A 24183-nucleotide genomic window follows, 5' to 3' on the forward strand; every position below is an offset into this window, starting at 1 on the left:
TGATCTCTAGTTAACGTCGTGTAAGTTAATTGTAATTAAGAGTGCCGTGGCTTATTTATGCTATCTGAGAGAGCTGCAGGTGATTACCCATGGATATCTTTGATAATCTGAACAAAGTGTGCAGCTCCTGTACCCGACGTGCTATCCCTGTAAAAGCACCGCGGCGCTATTTACTTTCCCCGCGCCACTGGGCGTGCGCTTGTTAAACTGAGGTGGCTACAGCGGCTGGCAGTGAGATGTAAAACGCGGGCGTGACTCGTGTGTATATTATCACAATGAAAAAACTCAAAGTTCAAGACAGTGTAAACTTTGCAGCTTGTAGATGCGATCTAGGTCCTGTGATTTTATTTCTGCAGTCATTGTTTGGATTTATGTACAAGTGAATTCATCAACTGTGTAACTCGCGACTAGATACCGAAGGAATGGCGAGAGGACCTTTACTACAACTGATGCTGATAGTCGTCATGGGCACCACAGGATCTGTGGTAAGTGGCACTTAATACCGCGTTTATTTTGTATACTAATTTATTATTAGATAATATACTAATAGCATGCATAATTCTATAAGTTTATAAAATGCTCCTCGAAGCCTACCAGTGGTTTCTGATTCAGCAATTTGAACCACAAAGAAGATGATAATTATTTCCAATTTGTCTACTTAGTTTTAACTACCCTTTATATAATGCTCTCTTACAGCTATTGTGGATATTTCAACAATTTATAATATTGTACATTCTGCTTTATTTCACTGTATTTATTATTCATATCACATTATTCAGCAATTTTATAGTTACAATCATTATATTCTTTCAGTTAAGGTGAAATTTGACGTTCTGGTAGAAACAATTTAAAAACAGAAATCGAACTCTGCAACCTAGATTTCTTACAAATAGTACACAACTGCATCACACATCAAATTAATCGCCACTCAATATTGTATATGCTATTTATAGTGATAGTGACAACATTGACATAAGTAGCTTACCTAACAATGTTATGTCATTCTATATGTTAAGCAAAATCGTATTAATAACCGGTATACATTGCACATGAACACATAGTTATACGAGAGCCTATTGCTTTTGCATTTGTATTGTACGTCTCATCAATAACCAGTGCCACTTCAGGACGTGTCGGGTTTTGGATATGGTGGAAAGCCAAAGTACAAAGATAATAACCATCGACCTACGGGCAGTTCTCGGTCACTTACCCACGTAGAATTAGGCCCCGATCAAATAAGAGATTCATTATCCCGCCCTAGGCAAGAATCTTGTATTTCTACACGAAATACGTCAATAGCGTATGTGATACACAAATATTAAGCAACTCCCTAGCCTAAGCCGAATACCTGATACTAGTCAAAATGCTCGATCGTGTGATCCTCGAGCAAAAGAAAGTCTATCAATAAAACGGAACAGTAAAACATGTAAAGCGTATATTACACTCAAATCACAATTAGGCTTTTTATATGTTTTGTGTTTGGAACTGCTTTACTCAAACATGTGTTGTATTCAGCTATATTCTTTAAGAATTCGGTGGCCAAGTGGTTCAAATATCCCGGCATATGATCTTACGCCCTCTGCCTCTGGGTTGCTGACCACTGGTTGGTATTTTTTTATTCGGGTGCTCTAGTTTTTCTCCCTTAACATACCTGGCAAGTCCTTAAATGACCCTGGTTGGTAATAGGACATTAAACTAATTAGATAAATTTTAAGCATATCGTTTGCCAAAATCAAAGCTGATTAGCTTATAACTTCAATGACAGCATTTTCATTTCATTGATAACTTTCCAGTCTGCATCATCATGCTTTCAACCCATGGGCGTCGATATATAACATGATTCTTCTTTCCTGATAAAATTATATAATTCTGTTTACAAAATATTTAAGAGGAGTCATACACATAGAACGAAATGGTTTTCAAATCAAAACTTAACTGTATATGTTTCTAGAATTCAAATACAATTCTACAAGATACACTTCTTAGAACACGACTAACCTTACCAGATGTATGATTTAACGGAGGGATCAGACAGAGTATAAGAATCGTGGCGTCATTTCAAGGTCAATGTCAACTCCAACGCAAACAATTTGTCTCAGATCTAGAAAAGATTAATTGTTTCCTGTTTTCATATTTGAATTATGCTTTCATCAGCAAATGATACGTAAAATAAATGGATTTTGTCTCGTTAAACCTATAACCGATGATTCACCAAAACGCCGAGAAAACATCGACACAACTATCAGTCCTGAGACTCTTTTACAAAATGTATGTATTTCTTTTATCTCTTCTTACGATGCTATTTTCAAAAAACAGTAAGGTTGTGACTTTTACATGTATGAATAATTTAGTATTTAAAAATGGAGAATTAAGTTTAATTTAATTCTTCTTAAAAACGGCTTATATACAGATATTAAAATAACTTTTATTTTAGTACTGCATATTTGCTTATATTCGCGGGATTTTTTATCCGCTAAATGTGCGGATCCATCCTTATTTTGTTAAAATTTCTAAATTTACCAAAATCATGGTTTTACATGTTATCTTAATCTATTATGGCCTGGTTGAGAGGGCACTATAGCTTCATAGTATTGTCGAGGGATGGGATAGTGCCCGTACACGTATGAATGACGCTTTCAATTGCTCCAAAGATAATTCGTTGCCAAAGATAATAAATAAGCCCTCGCGAAAAAAGTTTAAAAAAGTAAATCGTGAGTTTTTACACCCGCGAAATCGCGAATTTAAACGCCGAGAAAAAGTGACAAGCAGAGATACAGTGGAGCCATGTACATGTAATTTTTAATCGACGCGAAAAAATATTAATTCTGAGGATCGCGAAATTGTGTCACCGCGAAAAAAGTTGGTTTACAGTATTATTTCTCAGGCGAAATGACGTCAGAATAGCTCGTACTACAAGCCAAGGCTCCTGACCTATTCGAGTTGCGCTAATTATGGTTATCTCAACACAAAACCCACGTCTGCTTTGTCGTCCTATTGATGCCAGCAGCTGTAGTGGTACAATTCAATACACTGCATTAAAAGTATCTCGCTACACGTTACTGTATAATTGTTAATGTTCGTTGGGGTTTTAATTTCGCTAAATTCGCATGCCATCCATATTCTCGAATATCAATAATTGGCAAAATTATTAAAATTATCGTTTTACGGATAATAGACTGTAGTAAGAATGGCTCTTTAAAAGGCTATTGCAATGATACGCGAAAAAAAATCTCCCGCAAATAAATTTCAAAAAGTAAATCATGAAATTTTACACACACAAAATTGAACAACTTTACAGTAAGTATCAGGGAAGTATAAGTCTAGACCTCTTTGGCGAAGATAACAACGTCTATAACCCCATGAGTGCAATGTTTATGACTACTTAGGAACCACTTGACTCACAAAAACATATATAGGCTAAGGTGACTTTCTACAACTAGTATTTACATTACATATAATAACTAAAATGATCATCTAAATAATCTAATTATGTAATTTACCTGAGGCTCGGTCTAAATGCATGCATTACTATTCATCTTCTCAACTTTGACCTGTGTTAACTGAACTTTACATTAGATGCACAGGAATAATGTTCATAATTTGTACTGTTTCATTGCAGCAAATAAGTTTTGCTTGGATATACCAAGTTTATGTTCTTAAAATCTATGACAGCGAAAATTCTTATATATAAATTCATATAAGAATATTTACATTTTCACTTCAGTCCCAAAAGCTAACCTTACCAAGCGCAGTTGGCAGTCATATAGACTGTGAACTTATGTGCTTATTATGACGCCATTATCATTGTGACGTCATAATTGTCGTGCCAGCGATCATGGAAAACGGCTGTTCAAATGACTGTTCTATCAATAACGATAACGAATGGTTAATTCATTATAGCTTCAAAATCCCTTTGGATTTATAAATCCCTTGGGATTTCATCATACAATTGTAACCAAATGTAAATATAAGCATTGAACGTCTTTCAGTTGGCATTTATACACAATATAAATGCCAACTGAACAGAGGCAAATTCAACTTGAAGCGCTAGCGCACTTCATGGAATTTGCTTCTTTCCAGTTGGCATTCATATTGGCTATGAATGCCAAGTGAAAGAAGTTCAATGCTTAAATATATATCATATGTATAATGATGTTATTATCCAACCAATAAAATGGTATGTTTGACGTTCCGATGACTAGTACAATGTGTACCCTGTCACCTTCATCAGACACATCGTACTAGTCATCGAAAGGTCGCACCAAATTTCCACTGGTTAATGTGCACCCTGCAATCTCCATCACACAAATGAAAATGACAAGAATAGTAGTCATATAAACGCCACGCATACTTGTCACTGGTTGTGTACCAAGTGATGGGTCAGAGAGGCCTCATGTCTACATGTAAGACCTCGACGACAGGTAACAGGTAATAGCATTAATCTAACCATACTTACACACCAAAAGAAAATGTTGAGAAATATCACATAGGAATCGTTTAATATATACATAGACTATTTCTATTTTATCTATTTATCAATGTCTTTTACGAGGATTTGCATTAAGTCCAATATCATGACTCATCGGATGATATAGTATAGTGATAACTCTGTCTGAGGTGGGAATCTGGACTACGTCGTAAAAATAATTTCTCCAGCGTTTGTTTCAGGATCAAACTGTTTTCTATTTGTGTCTGCTGTAGCTAATTCATATTCTTTATCAAAGCTTTTCAAAGTTTACATTTCGGAGGGGTTACCGTATGTAGACAATCTTTATAATCAATGTTATCGTGTGATTCTGTGTCTGTTCTAATAGGAATCAGGCAAGTGTTTTGATAGCACAGGCATTATAACGAGGAATCGTGTATTGCTGTAGAAATAATGCTTACATAGACCACCTATGTACTAAATCTATAAAGGCATTACTTAAATGACAAATGTATATTTTTTATCGTTATAGTCCGTTGTATACTTATTAATACACGGAATACAACGATTTTCAAGCATTTTTAGAATTCCGTCTTGAGAGACCTTTTAGCATGGAGTTTAAGCAGATATCTTATGATGAATAAAAAGCGGTATATGCTACGAAAGATCCATTTTTCGTTGATTATAAAAGTATAAGATGAATTTTAGGATGGACAAGTAGAGAGATTATATAATTAATACATATGGAGCTACAGACATATGATTTTTTTTTCTAAAAAAAATGCATCGAAATGGATGGAAGAAAATTGGCCTAAGTAAAAATACACAAGAACTGAATTTGATATGAATTATTGGTAACACTACAAAAGGGCAGAGATTCATGACCGAATTAAGGAGATGGGTGAATTGACGCTAATTACGCGACGGACGTTTTAGCGGGAAAATTCCTTCCTCGCGTAATTATTTGGTATATGTATTAAACAATCTTGAAAAATGTTAGCTGGTGTATTTTTCGCAAAATTTAGAATAGCGAAGTAATTTTGCGTCTTAATCGCGAAATTACACACTCGCAAAAATATTCACATTTACAGTTTTTAGTCCAATGATGAGCAGACGACACATATGCAAAAGTCTTAATGCCTTTTAGAAACCAGGTCATGCTCCATGATTACACAATGAAAACATTAAACTGAAAAATAAACTTGGCGTAAAATTGAATGAATTACTTCTATGAAATTAAAAGGCAAACTTTATCATTGAATATTCATTGATGACAAATTACAAGTACGATGTTTAATGATTTGGTATTTCTGTTGCATGATTAATACATATGTTAAATATTATTAATTCTTACATTAATGAACTAACATGCCCAGACATAGGAGATATATATATTCAGATCAAACTGGAAAATACTTTTTTTTGAGTCTAACAAAAATAAAATATGATCACGCTTTTTTAAATTGATTTCTGTACGTATGTCCTGTACATTCAGTGCAGTAATGTCTAAAGAGTGAAATTTAGTTTTTGATAAAGTTTAAAATGAATTTCTTTTTCTATACATTCTTATCTCTTATTTCGCACTTACGGCTTCTGCCGAAAGTAAGATAAATGGGTTTTTTTTGTATTTTTTATGCAACTGTTCTGTTATTACATTTATGTTTCTAACACTGAAACGCTTACACTTTCAATTGATTTAAATCAACAATAGACTTACAAGCCACAAATTCTACTTTTTCATCGAAAACCGCAGTGATAAGACTATAAATACTGATAAAATAATGCAAAGATGTTCAAGAGTATCCATCGATAATTGAAATGAAAATCCCAATAGTTTATCCCGATATTTCGTCTCTACAAGTAATATCGGTTAGGCTCTAATAGTTTAACATGCTTTTTTAACAACCATGGTAATTTAAGGACATGCAATACTTGTTGGTAGAAGTAATCCAGAGTATTCGGAAAACAACCACCGACCAGCGATCAATACCTGATAACTGCCTCGTTTGAGATTCAAATTTACAAATATCAATATATCCTGGACGAAGAATGATACGACCTAAAGGTCCTTTCCTAATATACTTGCTACGTGAGAGATACAATTAATGTTTCTTAAAAAGGTTTTGTACAAGAAAGATAATCTGGGGAGAAGCATTTTAAAACTGTTTATTTGGAAATTACCATAACTTTAAATATTGCCTTGTTTTGGACATTTTTGTCCGCTGAGTTTATTGCTTCTGTTGTGTATCTCTGTAGTGATATATAAATTACTTAAATAGTGAGTTTTATTTTACTAATGGCTATTTTGAGTGCACCATAAATAATAGTAAGTAATTAATGAGGTTTGATTTTTAGGGCTGCTCGGTGTTCATTGCATATAGTGAAATATCTGTGAGTTTAATTATTTTTCTGATATCAGAGACAGTAGCAATTTTTATCAGTAGGTTAAAAGGATAACAAACATGCACTTCTTGACTTCAAAAATACATAGATGACTAGACCAATTACTGGCTAGTTCTAAGTTAAAGGTACTGGGTGCTGCCAACAGAGTCTACGCCACCGCATAATTGGTTTATACGATAATGTCAAAATCTGTGTTCAAGTGAAATGTAGCAATAGTTAATCTTACACTTAAACTTAGAAAGAAAGTAGATACAATATCATTAGTTAAGTTAAAAAATGTTTTAAAGATACAAATGTAGTAATACGGTTTTCCTGTAAGCTTCAAAAATGTCAACTACTAATGTCTTTTTACCGCGATTCTTTGTCATGTACGTTGTGATCAACACTTATATGAAAGGTATTGTTAAAAGAGATCGACAACATGTATGTAGCGAAAATATAAATGAAAAGGATGACGGTATGCTTGTAATTCGCAAATTACAGACCTCCCGAAAATATCAATGTTTTCCTGTTCATATACAGTTTTGATATAGAAATGTCAATTGAATAGGAACAGGGATATACTATTAGTCTTTGTTATTCATGTGTAAGTAGATAATTTCCATAATTATATATATATATATACATTTCTAAAACTGTTGTTTATGCTATATTTACTTCTCGCTTGTCGCGTGCTGGTATTCCACAACCGCGCGAGACCGTAAGTGGTCGACGCGTGATCTCCGCGATTCCCTCAACAGGAAGTTGTTACGCCAATAATGATAAAAACCAGAAGGACGGGAATGAAAATCACATTCTATGAATAGTTTGGTAAAGAAACAATATTAGGTCAAGTATAGATAATCTAGTGTAGAGAACAAGGATGAAAATACAACCGAATTTTAGGGACTGGTATTTCGATCATCTGCCTTATAATGCTTAACGTATATCTAGAGTCTTCGCTTACCATCAAACAACTACGTTATATGTGAGTGGACATTATATGGATGCCATCAAATTCCAATCACAAGATTAAAAAATCATCCCGCAGATGTTTAAAAACCTTTAAATCCAGGTCATTGATAATACGGTCAGATAATAATGTTATATATTTGGGTGAAAAGAGAGCAAGCAGAAACATGAATGTTCAGAGTGAAATAACACAGACTGTTATCTTAAGTTACAATTCTTCCATGACTGCCAAACGTTCGCTACAATACTCTCGAGTCCTCTCTACAGCTGCTGTTACGTTTAACCTTCACGTTGCTACGTCTGCTGCTTAAGTTATTGTGTCATGTTTTTATGTGTGTTGGGTTATTTAATTCCACAAATGTATTAACCAGGCTTAATCTTAATATATAAGATGGAATTCATGTTCCCACGAAGTCACTCGTTCCAGTATGTTATACATGTTAAATACATCACAAAAATCGGACCGGAACTTCTACAAGATCACGTGGTTGATTCAAAATGTCGAATTAGTTATGGTGGTGGACTGTTTATAGACAGTGTGTAATTATGGGATGGATTGTATGGAGTTCTATTTCTTCACTTTAACCAGGTTTCTTGTAAATAATGCATATTTTCGGAAGGCTTGGTATAGTCAACTATTTTGAGATCTAAAAAATGTTGAAAATGTTGAGATCGCTCAGTCTATCTTCGTTCAAACAGCATATAATATGCGCTTACATCTGCTTTGTATCATATGCATGATTTAATACACGTGTTTGATGATACAGAATTAAAAGAACCACTTCTCCCTTGATGCGAAAAATGTTGCTTTAAATTTAACATCAAATAGTTCAAAGCTTGGTTTGCTCATCTGGAAAATATGCATATTTATGCCAATGTAAAAGACGACAGACATTATATTTTTAATCAAATAATGGAACAATTGTTGTAAAATTAAGCAAAGCGAGAACGAACAATTGTTACACTTGAGTGATTCCTAAACTAGTAATTATGTTACGGATGAATGCTTATTCAGTTAATTAATACTATGTGTCACGGAGGTGATGTAAAATGGTAATTTATTTAATGTGGAATGACTCTTTCAATTGTTATATATAGTTGATGAACCAAATGAAGTAATGTTCTTATATCATAGTTTGACAAAGACCAAACAAAATAAATAGATCATATTTAAAGAACACAGTTGAAATCGATGTAGCTTATAAAACATAACTTATAGTAATATTTTTCTATAAAAGTGTTTTAAAGCTCAATGGTAGAATATGAATAAAAATTCAAGCTTTTGTAAACTGCTGTTGAGTCTAAGATAGGTACAATGTATACCTTCCTCTTTTAGCATCAGGTTGCTTGACTAAGGGAAATTCCCACTAGTAAGTTGGCATATGTTTCCACTCTTTTCACCAATATAAACAAACTATACATCTAACATCAATCATTACTTAAATATTTATTTGCATTTATCTTATCGTTTCAAATCTCGTTTCAGATAGATTCAAATCAACATTAAATTCCTTATGACACTGCTCGTGCTTTGATGTTGATTTCAAACTTACCATTCGCATCACACAATGTTGATTTTAGCGATTTCACTCTCATAGATCTTCGAAATAGCCCTTGGTTATAGGTTTTGTTTCCGACATGATTACTTAATCGTCCTTTTAAGATTTATGTTCAATGAAAGACGTCCCAGGTTTGCTAGTGGGAAAAAAGCCGGAATACCCGGAGTAAAACCACTGACCAGCGATCAGTACCTGGCAACTGCCCCACATAGGATTCGAACTCGCAACGCAGAGGTGGATGGCTTGAAGTGATTGACAAATATAAACAATTGAACTATAGCTGATTGATTGACACCAATGTACAGTTACGTTATTTGTATTTCAGACGTTTACAAAAGAATCATAATATCTACTTTATGTTTACCAATCACAGAGGAATACCACGTAGACAAATTGTTATGGTTTCGATGGTAGTATAGCAATATTATTTAAATAGTTTCAAAAATATAAAGGATTGTTTTGGCATTTAACTTATGATGCTTACACAATTGAAACAGCAAAATGCATCAAAGAATGTAATTCACACACAAAAGTATTGAAATTGACATCTATATTTTGTTAAACAGGCATGTTTGGAATTATACACATGTATTCAACCTTGAATATATCATGTTTGACATGCATTTCAGCTTTCTTATCATCAGCTGAATGCATGTGGGAACGTGTATAAATTTTGATCCAAATGAACCTCCTGTTGCGTCGTGATGACTCGCAGCTCATCATTCACAGTGGGTACCAACGATAACTACGCTACATTTCCATCAGTCTACATAAAATGGCGAGGTGTACAAATTTACGATGGAGATTGCATAAACAAATTATGATAAACACACATATCCTGATTTTGCAAGTGACTTACACATAGATTTTTAATGCTTAATATCGCTAGCTTTACTTTCTATAAGTAAAAAATACGTTCACATAAAATGATGAGTTGTACAAAATCTTGATACAGATTGCGCAAACAAATTATTTAAAAGAATAAATTTTGTTTTTTGCAAGTCATTTACACATATCTTTGTAATGCTTGATACCATTCTTTTACTTTCTATAAGAAAAAAATCGTAGACTTAAAAGAAAGCTTACAAAACGTACGGAACCACGAGTTCACCTGCCACCACTATTACATATAACAATATCTTCTCCTTACCGATTTAGATAGTTCGTTTTGTGTTTTTGCTTTGCCGGTGCATTTCGTGCTTTTGCTTGAATTCTTATAATAAAACCGAAAATAACTTCAGGTACAATGCAACAAACTTATGCGCATGAATGGTTATAGCGTAGTAATTTTCATTCCACGTCAAAGTTTTCCATGATAAATTTGCATTATCTGTATAACGAACTATTCTTATAACGACCTGATTTTGTTGGTCCCCCAGATGCATGTTAAACCCGTGTTTTATTGTATATGGTGAGTTCCTTAATATTGTTTGTTAGGGAAAGATGGTGAACAGTTACAACATCATACTTTAGCATCATCACGTCACTTGACATAGTCTAAAACTTTGATAATTATCTTTTAGGTTTTTTGCCAAGATAATAGACTAGTAGTATCTGGTTGTTAATACTTTTAAATAAAGCAACAAAAGCCTTATCTCAAAATGAATATATTTTTGTTTATACTTAATTTGGATAATATTTACAATCTAAGGCAAGACATTTGTAGCTGTATATCAAAAAGACCTAATAGTACATTAAAACATTGATATTCATTAAAATAAGTTGCAGAGATTGAATTAAAACTTAATGAATGATAAGCCCTAATGGATGATAAGGTCTGTTAGTAGACATTATCCAGTAACGTTTCATGCCAATAAAACAGAGAAGATCTGCTTATGAACGAGTTGTATCATTAGTCATAATTCATTTACTTTTTATGATTCATGATATGAATCACATTCGATGAAGTCAAGTGGTTCGTTTCACAGATGTATGCTTAGATTTATACATACAGGGTATCGTTTACATGAATCTTAAACTTTGTTACAGTAGCTAAATTTTAATTTCAAAATTAAAAAAAAATCACATGTTACTATATATAACATTGTGACAGGGATGCATTTTTTTAATATGAAATAACCTGATGTGAATGGGTATCACGATCTTGCCATGATCTAAAATCTTCGAAACAACATATTTCCAAACAGTAACAACTTTTTCTAATTTTAACTGTATATAATGAGAGAAAAAAATACATGTGCAATATTTCCGTCAATAAAAGACGTAGCACAAATATAACACAGTCTTCCTTACCACACACATCACACACATCACACACGCAACACACAACATATATGGGATGCCGTCCTTACATTGCGCTTGATGTTAATAGGACTTTATCTTAATCAATCAAACTAACAAACAAAAATTTTGATTTGGTCAATGTCCAAGCACAAAATGATCATACCATCAATGATTAATGTGGATTTGGTTTTGTCATTTATTTTCCGTCATTACAATACGATAAAAGATGAACAGAATCTTCGATGGTATTTTTAATTGGTCTGAGTTACATTAAAATGAAGCGACAATTATTTGAAATATTAACTCCCAGTTACAGTATCCTGAATTTTTCTGTCAATCTCCCTTACATATCTATTTTTTACGATCTTCCTTTAGATTAACAGATTGGCAATATCATTCCCCGTTTGAAATTGTTTGATGCCATATCCACACACATAGGTTGGAAAAACAAAGGAAATTTATATCGTATGTACATGGTTTGGCTGAAAAGTACAATCACGTGCCAACAGAAACGTGTCACGTCCGACGAAATATATCAGACAATAGAAAAAGTAATGGATCAAGATGAAACATGCATTGCTGTTGTTTTCTTATCAGGAAAATAGACTGACATGTTCAGGCAGACGCGTATTTTGCATTGGTATTTAATTTTTGCTAGGTTGGTAAAGTATCTTGACATAGTCCTAGAGAAAATAAGCATATATCAAACGGATTTCATGAGTAAATATATATTTGTGTCTTTACTCAATTTAATTAATTTCTTAATATATTTTAGAGATAAAGTTGTATTGTAACACCCAGGCAAGACTGATATAAGTTCCAGTCACGTTTATTTAGAATATATTACAGTCAAATTTGGTTGTAGAACAAAATGGTCTTTATATCCAAGAAAATTAATTGTGTCAAAATAGGTATATTGGTACAATGAAATAAGTGTGATTCAACAGAACGTCTTTATACACAGATGGTCGATAAGACAAATTTTAAAGATTACTGTACATATGTATATCTCCAAAATACGAATCGATGGATTTCAGTGCTTCAGTAACATAGCACTATAATTCATCAAGAGTCCCGCTATTACAGGACGAAAAAAACGCGAATATACCACAGCCTCCCAAGTACACAGATATTGACAAACTCAGCACATACAAGATATATCGCCCGTGAATGATCCAAGATTATACTAGGGTTTTAGGGAAATTAACCAACCAACCAACCAATTTCCTATCGGACAATTTCATCCCCGATGGAGGTCTATGAACACCAGATGTATATCAGTAGCTATCAGTGCCACCCCTAAATCCCTGAAGTAGAGAATGTTCAGATTAAGAAACTGTCAAGCCTGCCAATCATTCAGGGATTATCTAACAAAGATATTCACTTAAACTTAAATTGTCAGTACTATGTTTTTTCTTTTCACGTTAAAAAACTAATAGAAACGTTTTCTGATCTTTAAGATATTTAAAATGTTAGAGAAAGCTTTGGGAATAATCATGGTATTGTATATGCATCTTTCCTCACCATTTTGTGATAACCATGGAAGTTGTTGAAGACTGAAAGAAGCCGGACGACTTATTGTTTTTTTCATGTTTGTAAGATAACGCAGTTTCATATGAATCGGATACCAAATGGCACCATTTGAGAAAATTCCACTGATGATTTTGTTCGATAACACAAATTCTGTATCCTTCCTAAATATTTGGAACGGCAAGGCCTACTACTATCTCAAGTGGAATTTGCAATGAATGACAGGAATAGAAAGAGCTTGATTAAACTTTCAAACTGGTTATAAAAAAATCAACTAGTAAATGCTTTAATCAAAATATAGGGTTTTACGACCTTGGCCAAAAATACTGTGTAAAGGTAATTTACGTGCAATGCAGTGATAAAATCGCCTTTGTTCATCTAAATACTGACATGACTTATATTCTTTCGCGCCTCAAATCAATTGTAAGCTTGTTTAAACGAATATTCTCTGAATTTAGTAAATTTCCATTATATTTGGTCGAAGGTTGAAATTGTAATGACAACCGTCTATTCCAAAAGTGTTGCTTTCTATAATGCATTCACACAAAGACGATGTATTATCGACAATAGTAAAACAATGCGGCATTGTTTTGGGTAACTACCTAATAAACAGATGTGATATTATCATGTATCCTCCGTCGCATTATCTTGGACTGTGTGAGGTAGAAAATCAAAACTATCTTAATAGCCTCTAAACTACTGGACTAAATGTGTTATTTACGTGCTGTGTACATTAATCTGAATCCAGGCCGTGGTGAAAGTGGATAAAAGTATACATTCCCGAGGGTGGTGCAGACGAAGAATCATATAATTATGATTGAAGCTTTTTTCAATGGTTACTTTCAAAGATAATTAATACAATTTGATATAAGAATAACTTAATATGGATTTTTTAATTGATATAATGAAAAAAAAGCATGCAGATTATGAACCAATTAGTGATAAATCCGTCTTTGCATATTACAGAGTTAGCTCCCTTGCGGGTAGGTATCGATTTTTACGTCATTGTTTTGTGAGCGCAAGTCCCGTCGTTTTCTCATAAAAGTATGACGTTACGCTCGCAAACACATGACATCACAATCAATACCTACCCGCAAGTGCAGACAACTCTGTAATATGCAAATTCGGAATAGCACTCACCTAATTCAAAATATTTGCAATTTCTGGTCATATAGTATTTCATTATAACACAGCATTGTTTTCACCGGGAAAAAATATGAATGGAAAATAAATGTAACCTCCGCTAAGGGAGATAACTCTTCTCAGATTTATGTTATTGAACACGCCCGGAAGTTGTCAGCTCGCCACTTTCAAACAACACTTCGGGCCGGCATGTCATCAGCGCTCGGGAAAAGACTAGGAAAACAATTGACACAAAAATACGGCATTTGTTCTAGGGAGTTTTAAAGTTAATAAACGACACAGAGATATAGGCGTTAAAGATTATGGTCTGCTCTAATTTGGCATAGGGAAAGTATTTAAAGTGTTCTACATATTTTTCACCGCATCTCTAAGTTTTAAATTTTCCATGTTTACCGACTTTTGTAAAGTTCGTGTTCGCAAAGTTATTAAACAACTATATCAAAATATTGATTTTAACGTGAACATAACTGTTCCGATCTGTTAAGATCTGTACGGATATTCATCACATGCTAAGACTCGGGAGGTTCCGGTCTATAGCGGTATCGCAGATGCCGATCACGTGATGCGACTCGGTTTTCCGATATTACCCAATATTATTAAAGTTTGAAACATGGCGTTTACTGTGACGGTTCTGTCAAAACGTGTGATATTTCATGCGACATTTCCCACTATGTCAATAGTATATTGGCGCTTATCTATGGATCAGAAACATCATATTTTAAGATCCATATTCACACATTGTATGTTTTTGTTGAGTTTGTGATGGTGAAAATTACAAGAAATACAACTTTAAAATGACAGTCTTGCACCATTGGAATTGTTGTCATTTAGACTATATATTCTTACCTGGTCTCCTTTGTTCCTACCGACATAGAATGTTTCTCGGTAAGGCTATGTTACTGCTGCTAAGAAAGCTATTACTATAGTCAACCTAGCTACGACAAAACATGACTTGTATGAAATCGAAATTGCTTTCTTTGTTCCTGTTTCATAGACGCATCGACTGATTTCAAAAACACATAATTTATAACACCTCAAAAAACCTAGATGATCGAATTGTACGAATGTCACAAAACATTAATAAATTCAGATTTAACCGATTCGCCATAAAGACCACGTTATATACTGTTAGTGCAAATTAGTTTGAAATAAGGAGAAACAGAGTGAAGAAACAAGATGTCAAAAAAGTGTTGTTCATGTGGTTGGTAAGACATTAATTGCCATAACTGGACATCCACAATCTGTCCCAGTTATTGACTTGGCATAAGATTCAGTAATGGCCTGAACGTAAGTGTCTCGAGTATAAATAGTATCTATGAAGGATTGTTGTGACAAGTATACGCACTAAAACTCATATTAACCTGACTTACAAGTCCTTCCAGCTTCAAACACACTTAAAACATGGCAGCGATATGTGTACACGGTGCTTTCAGTCAACGTACATTAGAAGAAAGAATTATATCGCCAATAGATGTCTTTTGTATTCTTTAGGGTAAACATTCATCAAGCATAAACCATCATACAAATACCTTTAATAATGATTTAGCTTCTTCTGTGTTTGTAAGGGAGATACAGTTGTCGTCATGTAGCAGCCATATTGGTAGAGCGTTTCATGCGTTCTGGGATTTTACCACTAGTCTTTTAACTCCAGATTGCGAGTTCGAAACCTACATATTACAAAGGCCCCCCCACCTCTGGGTCGCGAGATCGACTCTCATGTGGGGCAGTTGCCAGGTACTAACCTCTGGTCGTTGGTTTTTCCCCGGGTACTCCGGTTTTCCTCCACCAACAAACCTGGCACGTCCTTACATGACCCTGGCTGTTAATAGGACGTTAGACTCATAAAACCTAAACCAATGAAACTCGAAACCTACGTTAGTCAGTTGTCGGATACTGACTGCATGTCAGTAGTTTTGCCCCTGATTTCCTGGCTTCTCTGCTCTTGTAGGCAGGTGTAGTATTTTTGTGTTCTGCACAGCACAGTTATAAATTATAACAGACCTCCGGGGCCCAACGAAATGATATCGTTATAAAGATAATTTGTAACACAGATATTCTATGAATATTGTAAGAACCTTGATGAGGAATTTAAAGAACTGTGTTATGACCATTAATTTATTGTCAACGTGTTCGTTATTGATGTGTTAACTGTGTATTATTTGAGGAAATCATTTTATCTCTCGTTTCCCGTTGAATATACATTGGTCCAGATGTCGTATTCGAGCACTTGTCTCTCATCTCTGGAATGTGAACTCAAAGCTCATGCAGGATAGTTGCCCATGGTTTGTGTGTTTTTCTCATAGGGTTTTGTTATTGTTGTTGTAGTTGCTGTTGGTGTTGTTATTGTTGTTGTAGTTGCTGTTGGTGTTGTTGCTGAAGTTGTTGTAATTAATGCGCAACCTATCTTTTATCCACGCCTTAATATGAACGTAAGAACATTCGTTTTTACCATCGTAATTAAAAAAATGAACTGACCCTTTACATTCATCGTGATCAAAATGATTACATATGTTCAATTTGTTTAATATATATATATATATTATTCAGTGCAATTTGTCAGCATTTTGTTAACTCGCTATGAAGAGAGAATAGGGTCACAGTGATCAACTCACCAAGCGTGTCAACTGTATATTTAATACCATAATTCATCTGCAATCTATTTCACTACTAACAAATAAATATAATGTAACATTAATGTATGCGTTGTATTTGTGTCCTTTTGGGTTTCTGTAATAGGAACGTAAACGTTACAGCATGGTGGATTAGTACAGCAGGACCTAAGCTTCATTATTAACTTTATGAAACTAATTGTAAAATATTGTACATTCTAAACATTTTTTCGTCAAAATTATAATATGTGCATACAGATAGAATTTAAGAGTTCAAAAGTGCTTTGATTTTTTTTTTTTTCAGAGCGAATTTTCAGAGATATTGCCAAAATTGACATTTATATTGTTATAATAGCAGTATTACATTTGACACACTCTGTATATGTTATATATATAGTATACAGACAAGTACCGTGCGGCAGCTGGCAGATGACTTCGGTAACACAGATATCTACTATTATATTTGATGGTAATTTAAGGCAATAAGTAGTGTAAATATGTTGGTATGTAATTAAGATAATGGTAATCACTCAACTGTGACGTTTGTCCCTGCTCCAGTCGCTGGCATAGTTGCTAATGTAAGCTTTGTCTGTATTTGCTGTTTGGTATTACATGTACCACCAATTTCAACAGAATTTATTTAAATGAAGTTTTTAAAACTACCACACACGTTTTGGACATTTAAATTTAAAAGTTTGACCATTTCGTTAAAAAAAAATTCTTAAAATAATGTCATATCGGCCTTTCACAACAACATTGAAAAACTTGCTTTCGGACCATTTCAGATGGACAAAAGAAGTATTATTTTGAAGTTTTTAAGTTTTAAACTGATAATGTAACATTCACGGATATCCTCTAAATGAAATTGTATATTGTGTGATTTTGAAAATAAAAATAGCACCATTGCATTCAGTTATAGATATTTGACATCTTTCAACGTACATGATGTTTCGTCTTCTATGCACAATAACGAATTTGGTATCATATAATAAAAATGTAGCACAAACTGAAAGCACAAACTGAAAGCAAGAGCAGTGTCAATGAAGCCAACAAACTTACTCTTTGTCCTGGTTATTGACATCAAATTTTATTGATGATTAGTTTTCATTTTGCCCTGAGAATTTTTAATCGTTACATTTCATTATCTACATCATTCAGGTTCAACTGCATAAGTCTCATATCTGCGGAGAAAATTCCATATTTTAGATCCTAAATGACTTATAATGATTTTCGTTTTAGAGAACACGGTGGCTGAGTAGTTAAGATGTCTCGACATGTTACCACAATCCCTCCACCTCTGGGTCACTAGTTCGAATCCCTTGTTGAGCAGTTGCCTGGTAATGGCCGCTGTTCCTTGGTTTATAAGGCTACTCCGACTTTCCTCCACCAACAAACCTGTCACGTCCTTAAATGACCCTGGCTGTTAATAGGACGTTTAAGTAAAATAAAAAAATCAATCGTAAAACAAAACAACAAATGATAAAAATAAACGATGTATGTTTATAATCTTGATGATGGCTACCATTGCCATTACATTTATAAAGCAATACCTGCCTCTGTATTGAAGATGTTCCTGGCTGAAACAACAATAAAACTCAGATGTTCCCAGCCAAAACAAATTCATGTTATCATATTTAATTTGTTCCAGAAGCATATATTCCATGGCCAAAGTTTTCACATCCTGCAACGCTACATCAAAATCACGATATGACTATTAGGTACTAAATTTAGGTCCAATTCTGTCACTAGAAACCGAGTTTATCGTAAATCGGGCAGCCGAATGAAAAACCTTTGATCCGACATTTTGGGTGTTACCAATATACCGCCCATCACTCCTCGGAAGCGCATTTGTACACGTACAGTTTACACTAACGACCGTTAATCCAGGCTTACTCGGATATACGAGCTTGTTTCTTAAGGAGGAATTATCTCAGTTTTAATCAGGCACGCACTTTCCTCAACCTCACACCTAACGGAATCGAGATGTAACCTTTGACCATCAACAGATATCAACACCGCGGGTGTCTGTACTCGATTACTCGGTGATATGCAGTTGGGTGCACTTGCTGCAGACGCGGTCTTCATCCGCACACTGTTTGTCAGAATACCCTATTTTTTATAAAATATCATCAGCTTTTAAATTTATTTTATGTACATGTGATCATGATGATATAGATTGCAATATTTATTGAAATTACCATTTTGTATATAAAGCATATTTCTTATTCATCTTCATCGACAATATTACTTTTTCGAGCAATACAAAAATTTATTCAAAGAAAATAAGTAATAGCTAAAAATGGTTAAAAAGATATTTTCAGTGATATAATGAACGTAGTATACCTTCACAAAGTATTTCCTTCACCTTTAATTTTTATAAAATATATCGAAACTTTGGCTAACTTTGCATTGGATTAAGATACAAAATTAATGTTCTAAGCCGAATTCATATATTTTTCTCTCATTCTTGAGATCGTTATCCGACGGTTCCCACGGGAAAAAATATTTTACCCGGGAAAGAAAAAATACAATCCACACGAGCTAATCAATTACATGACGTAATCAAGACATGCGGTGTCCATTGTCGATGACGTCATCAATTTTGTGTGCATTTTGACGCCCTTTTGATGACGGCTAAAAGGTGATATGTCACAATTTTGCGTTGATATATGAGGGAATAAATATCAAACATTAGTCTACCGAGTGGACAGGGGTGTATCGACCTTCTTGACAGATTTCAGACCTTCTTTCACTCGAGCTGAGATAAACAGAATCCTACATGAATCTGTAATGAGGACAGGGATGTCTCAACCCGAGAGACAAGTTTTTGCCTTGTCATTCCGAGGCTTGCCAAGGTTTGACGACCTTAACCTTTCATGAGGGTTTAGATATCCCTGTCCACCTGACAAACCAATGTTTATATATTTTTCTCCCATAACTTAAAGAAAAGAAATTAAAATCAGTTTTGAGGTCGGCGTCATCACACTAACGTCGCAATACGTCAATATTCATGACGTCGTCGACAATGGTTGCCACATACATTGATGACGCACGCCATGGTATAGCGTATATGAGCTTTTTCCTACCCAAGTAAAGATATCAAAGAGTTATCTTTTCCCTAGCAACCGAGGGACATCCCTGTCAAGTAATGTGGAAACCCTGGTCCATTTCCAGACCCATGTACGATTCTATTAAACATTATCTTAGTGCAGAGTGTTACCTATTTCATTCTATATAATATTGACATGATAATATACCCATCCACACCTTAACCAATGGTCGTGAATCCATAAGGATGAATAACTTGTTATATAGGCGTATCTATACAATGTGGAATTAATCCCTTTTGTTGCATATGTTCCGAATTATATACAAGTGGTTTGCTGACTTCCTAGACAGCTTGATGTAAATTCTTAAAGAACCAAAGCGAATTATTAGCTCATCACATCCGTCAGGAATCCCATCTAAGACTCTTAATTCTCTCAACAACCCATCAAGTATCTCTTTATTCTCTCTGCATTGGTACATGTATAGATTGGACTTGAGTTATCTGCCTTGGATTTGAGCTTGAATATAACACATTGTCAATTTACAAACATATGTTGTTTAAATAAAAACAAATATGAATAATATACAGAATTTTTGAATATTCAAAATGACAATACTCAAGTAAAAACAAATTCAATGGACTACATTATCTGATTTATGTTAAGGAGAAAAAATAATATTTATCATTAAGCTAACATAGTGATACTTTTCATCTAAAAGATATAGTGCGTTATATGGTTATTCACATAATATGTTTGTAAGAATAGGATTATTATATTGCTAGGATAGCTAAACAAACAATTAATAGGTGCTGTGAATCGTTTGCTTAGTAGATACATACACTGTATATCAAATTTACATATAAATAGTATTACATAGTTAGGAGAATATTGCATCAAGGTTTCAATGACGTCTGAAAACGTTACACTACGGACTTCAAAAAGCATTTCAAGAACGTGCATCAGCGTGCAACAATTGTCTAAGGATATCACGTCATGCACATGCTTTTAGACTTGAATGCAGACAGGATAAATGTATAATTTGTGATTTTATTTCTTTCTTAGAGACTACAGTTGTTCACTGAAGAACGTTGTGATTAGCTCTATAAGAACCATCAAGATAACCACGTGATCTAGATAGTAGGTAGCACGTGCAATATTGACGGTATAAAAATAGATGCACTTTCCTCGTATATTAATAATCAACAGCATTACGTTGTAAGACTATATGCTTACAATTCAATTTACTCAGCTAATTGATTCTTTCATCCAAAGGCACAAGCTCTCATCAAAATTTTGTTATTGCATTTCTGAAGTATCATTTAAATGCGTCTTTGATTATCATGACAAATGTATTGAAACAATAGCTGTGACTTAAAGATGGATTCGAAATTATGCAGTTGGCCCTAATAATCTAAAAAGGCATTCATCTATTAACTCTACACTTTTGAACACCATACATCGGTCATATGATCATATGATTAATATTATTTATATGCATTCTGCTAATTAGTACATAACGTGACTTTTTCTCGCGATTTCATTGGCTCAGCCCCCGGGCACTATTTAGCCATAGTCCCGGGACTATGGTTTCCCGCGGGACTATGGTTTGGCGCGCTTTGTGTTACGAACGTCATATTGAAGAAAATGACGTCACTATCGCTATCTGCGTTGTCCACTGGCAAACAAGCTGTGTGCGGACGACGTTTTGCAAACATAAATGTCACGGTTTGGCAACTTGAATGCTGACGAATTTACAAAAGAACCAATAGCAAATTGGACTGAGCAGGCAACGAAATATACAGTGAGTATTTTCTGCCCGGAAAAATATATTTAGACGCCTCCAACCATGACATTTCTAAACGTTAGACGTGGCCGCACCCGTTTAAATAAATAATTACTGGTGATCGTACATAATTGTTTGTCCTATCATTTTTTTTTTCAATTCGTTATGTACTAAAAACATTATTGCTTTCTTTTGAGGGCACTATGGTCTCATAGTGTTGTCGAGGGATTGCATAGTACCCGAGCCGGAGGTTAAGGTTCAGGTTGCCATTGCAATATGAGTATGATGTCTTAATCTTTTTCCTAGTCCTTACTGCGACACAACATATAGCCAATTAAAATGATAGTTTGCTTCTCCAGTTTATCGATCAGTATAAAGTGATGGAACGATTGGTTTGTGAGTTGTAAGTATTATTGGTCGGGTTGAGTATGTTATTCAGTGTCTTTGGTGCCATCCTTCAGCGAGTTAAGAATGAACAAGAGTCCCACTATGACAATGCAACACAACATGGACATACTGCAGTCACGACAATGCAACACAACATGGACATACTGCAGTCTTCTAAAACACAATCGCACTTCACACACACACACACACCACACCACTTCAAACACGCACCACGCACTTCAAATACTGCTACAGGGGTTGTTCCTGGGTGGTTGGATAATGGCTGGGTGACCATATTGGTTGATAGGTGTGTTTACTTCTTGTAACAGACAGGACGGCATTCGCTGTATTTGTTGATTCTTGTTTTAGGAAAATTAGCGTAAAGCGATAAAACTGTATCAGATATTAATTATGACAATCAGTTACATACATTGTATACTTAAAAAAGCGACTTTAGTAAAGTGTCATTTTCATATTAAGAGGTGTAACTTAAATTTGACATCCCTACTCGTTTTTCAGATCAGCTGAGTGTTTGTTTTAAGTGGTCACCACTTCCTATTATATCAACATAATACTGATTGTAAAATGCACGTATGATTTGACATATTGGCAGTTACTCCTGAAGTCAAAACGTTTTCGTGTTTTTTGGCGAGAAATTTTCTAATTCAGAAATATATGAATATGACGTAACCAGTCTGTTCTTTCTTAAATAAAAATATGGATAACGATGTCATAGTAATTAAGCTTTTTTGATAAACATGCATTGGTGTGTAACATACATTTGGTGTTCTGGCATATCCAGTGGTGCGCGTTAACACACCATGATAGATATGCTAGAAAACCAACGCTTATATTTACATTTGAAGTAGCCATTATCGTTTACAAAAGAAAATAGATAAACAATCTAGTATGAAAATTAAAAAAAATACGTATGCAGTCGACGGAACAGCCTATGATTTGGCGGGAACATTAGCTTCCGGAGAGTTTTCATGGACAGCCAATATATAAAAATAAATACTACACTTCAATCTATTTCAAATATTTGAATGAGAATATATTTTCATATTGATCATTTTTTGTTAATGGTGAATGACGCATTATCTTCAATAGACACCATCTCTGTTTTATGATTGTTAACGGCAGCGAAATGGAAGTCTCTATATCAACATGAGAGTCTCTCCATACAATCTAGTTTTAATCTAACAGGGTCCACCAAAGTTTCAAGACAACATAGTTTAACCAAATCTCTTCTTCAAAGGAATTTGCCATATACTACCCTGTTTTCAACATGCGAAACAATCGTATTTTCAATTTCAAACTGCCTTTTATATTTAGAAACAATAACAAAATGTCGGAAAATAATTTTCTAATTAGGACAACAATGCAAGTTATCTGAATAAACTTAATGATGCAGCGAACATATTGAATTTGTTCTCTAAATAAAACCTGTATTCATCAAAAAGAATAAGTGAGAAAACGAAACAATCCAACAATCCTAAGGAAATCACACTTAGCAGAACACTTGTGTATATTGCATTCTTACATAGCACTTGACCTTAATACTTCACACAGTATATCAACTAGAAGTAAGTAGATATTTATGAGAAAAAATATTCCGTCTGTGTTTATGATTGAAAAGATCAATGTCATATATTCTAGCAAAACTTTGTTTTTCAAGATATTCTAAAAGTGTTTTCCCCAATGGAGGTGAAGACAATAAATCACACACGTAATTATATCGTGTTTCTTTTCCGTTGTTTTTATTTCATCAAAATCTCTCACAACTAAGCTATCATTTCTTCTGAAATTAAGAGTGTATTATCGAATCAGGTAATGTTGAAGTTAGTCTATGGTAGACAATGATAAATATAGCGATTATGAGTTATGGAATAACAATTTTACGGTAAAATATCTATTATGAGGCACATAGTAGCGATTTTTGTGGGATAAAAAACAGCAGTTATCAAGATAGAAATATACAGAGATTTTCTAATAAAAATTGTGATTGTCCAGAAAAAAATGATTGGCGAAAAAGTGACATTAAAATTACTAAAATATAGTGACATACGTAGGTGAAAATATTGACTGCTTAGTGGGT

General features: G+C 34.1%; 1 protein-coding gene across 1 annotated transcript in view; it reads left to right on the forward strand.

The window, feature by feature from the left end:
- Positions 1 to 225: 225 nt before the first annotated feature.
- Positions 226 to 24183, forward strand: part of LOC138333710 (protein madd-4-like) — a 78938-nt gene continuing 54980 nt past the window's right edge. Inside the window, exon 1 of the mRNA XM_069282260.1 lies at positions 226 to 485. Coding sequence (XP_069138361.1) covers positions 423 to 485 — 63 coding nt within the window. The 5' untranslated portion in view covers positions 226 to 422. The remainder of the gene's footprint in view (positions 486 to 24183) is intronic.

This window comes from Argopecten irradians, chromosome 10, assembly GCF_041381155.1.
Source record: "Argopecten irradians isolate NY chromosome 10, Ai_NY, whole genome shotgun sequence".
NCBI classification, from domain to species: Eukaryota; Metazoa; Mollusca; class Bivalvia; order Pectinida; family Pectinidae; genus Argopecten; species Argopecten irradians.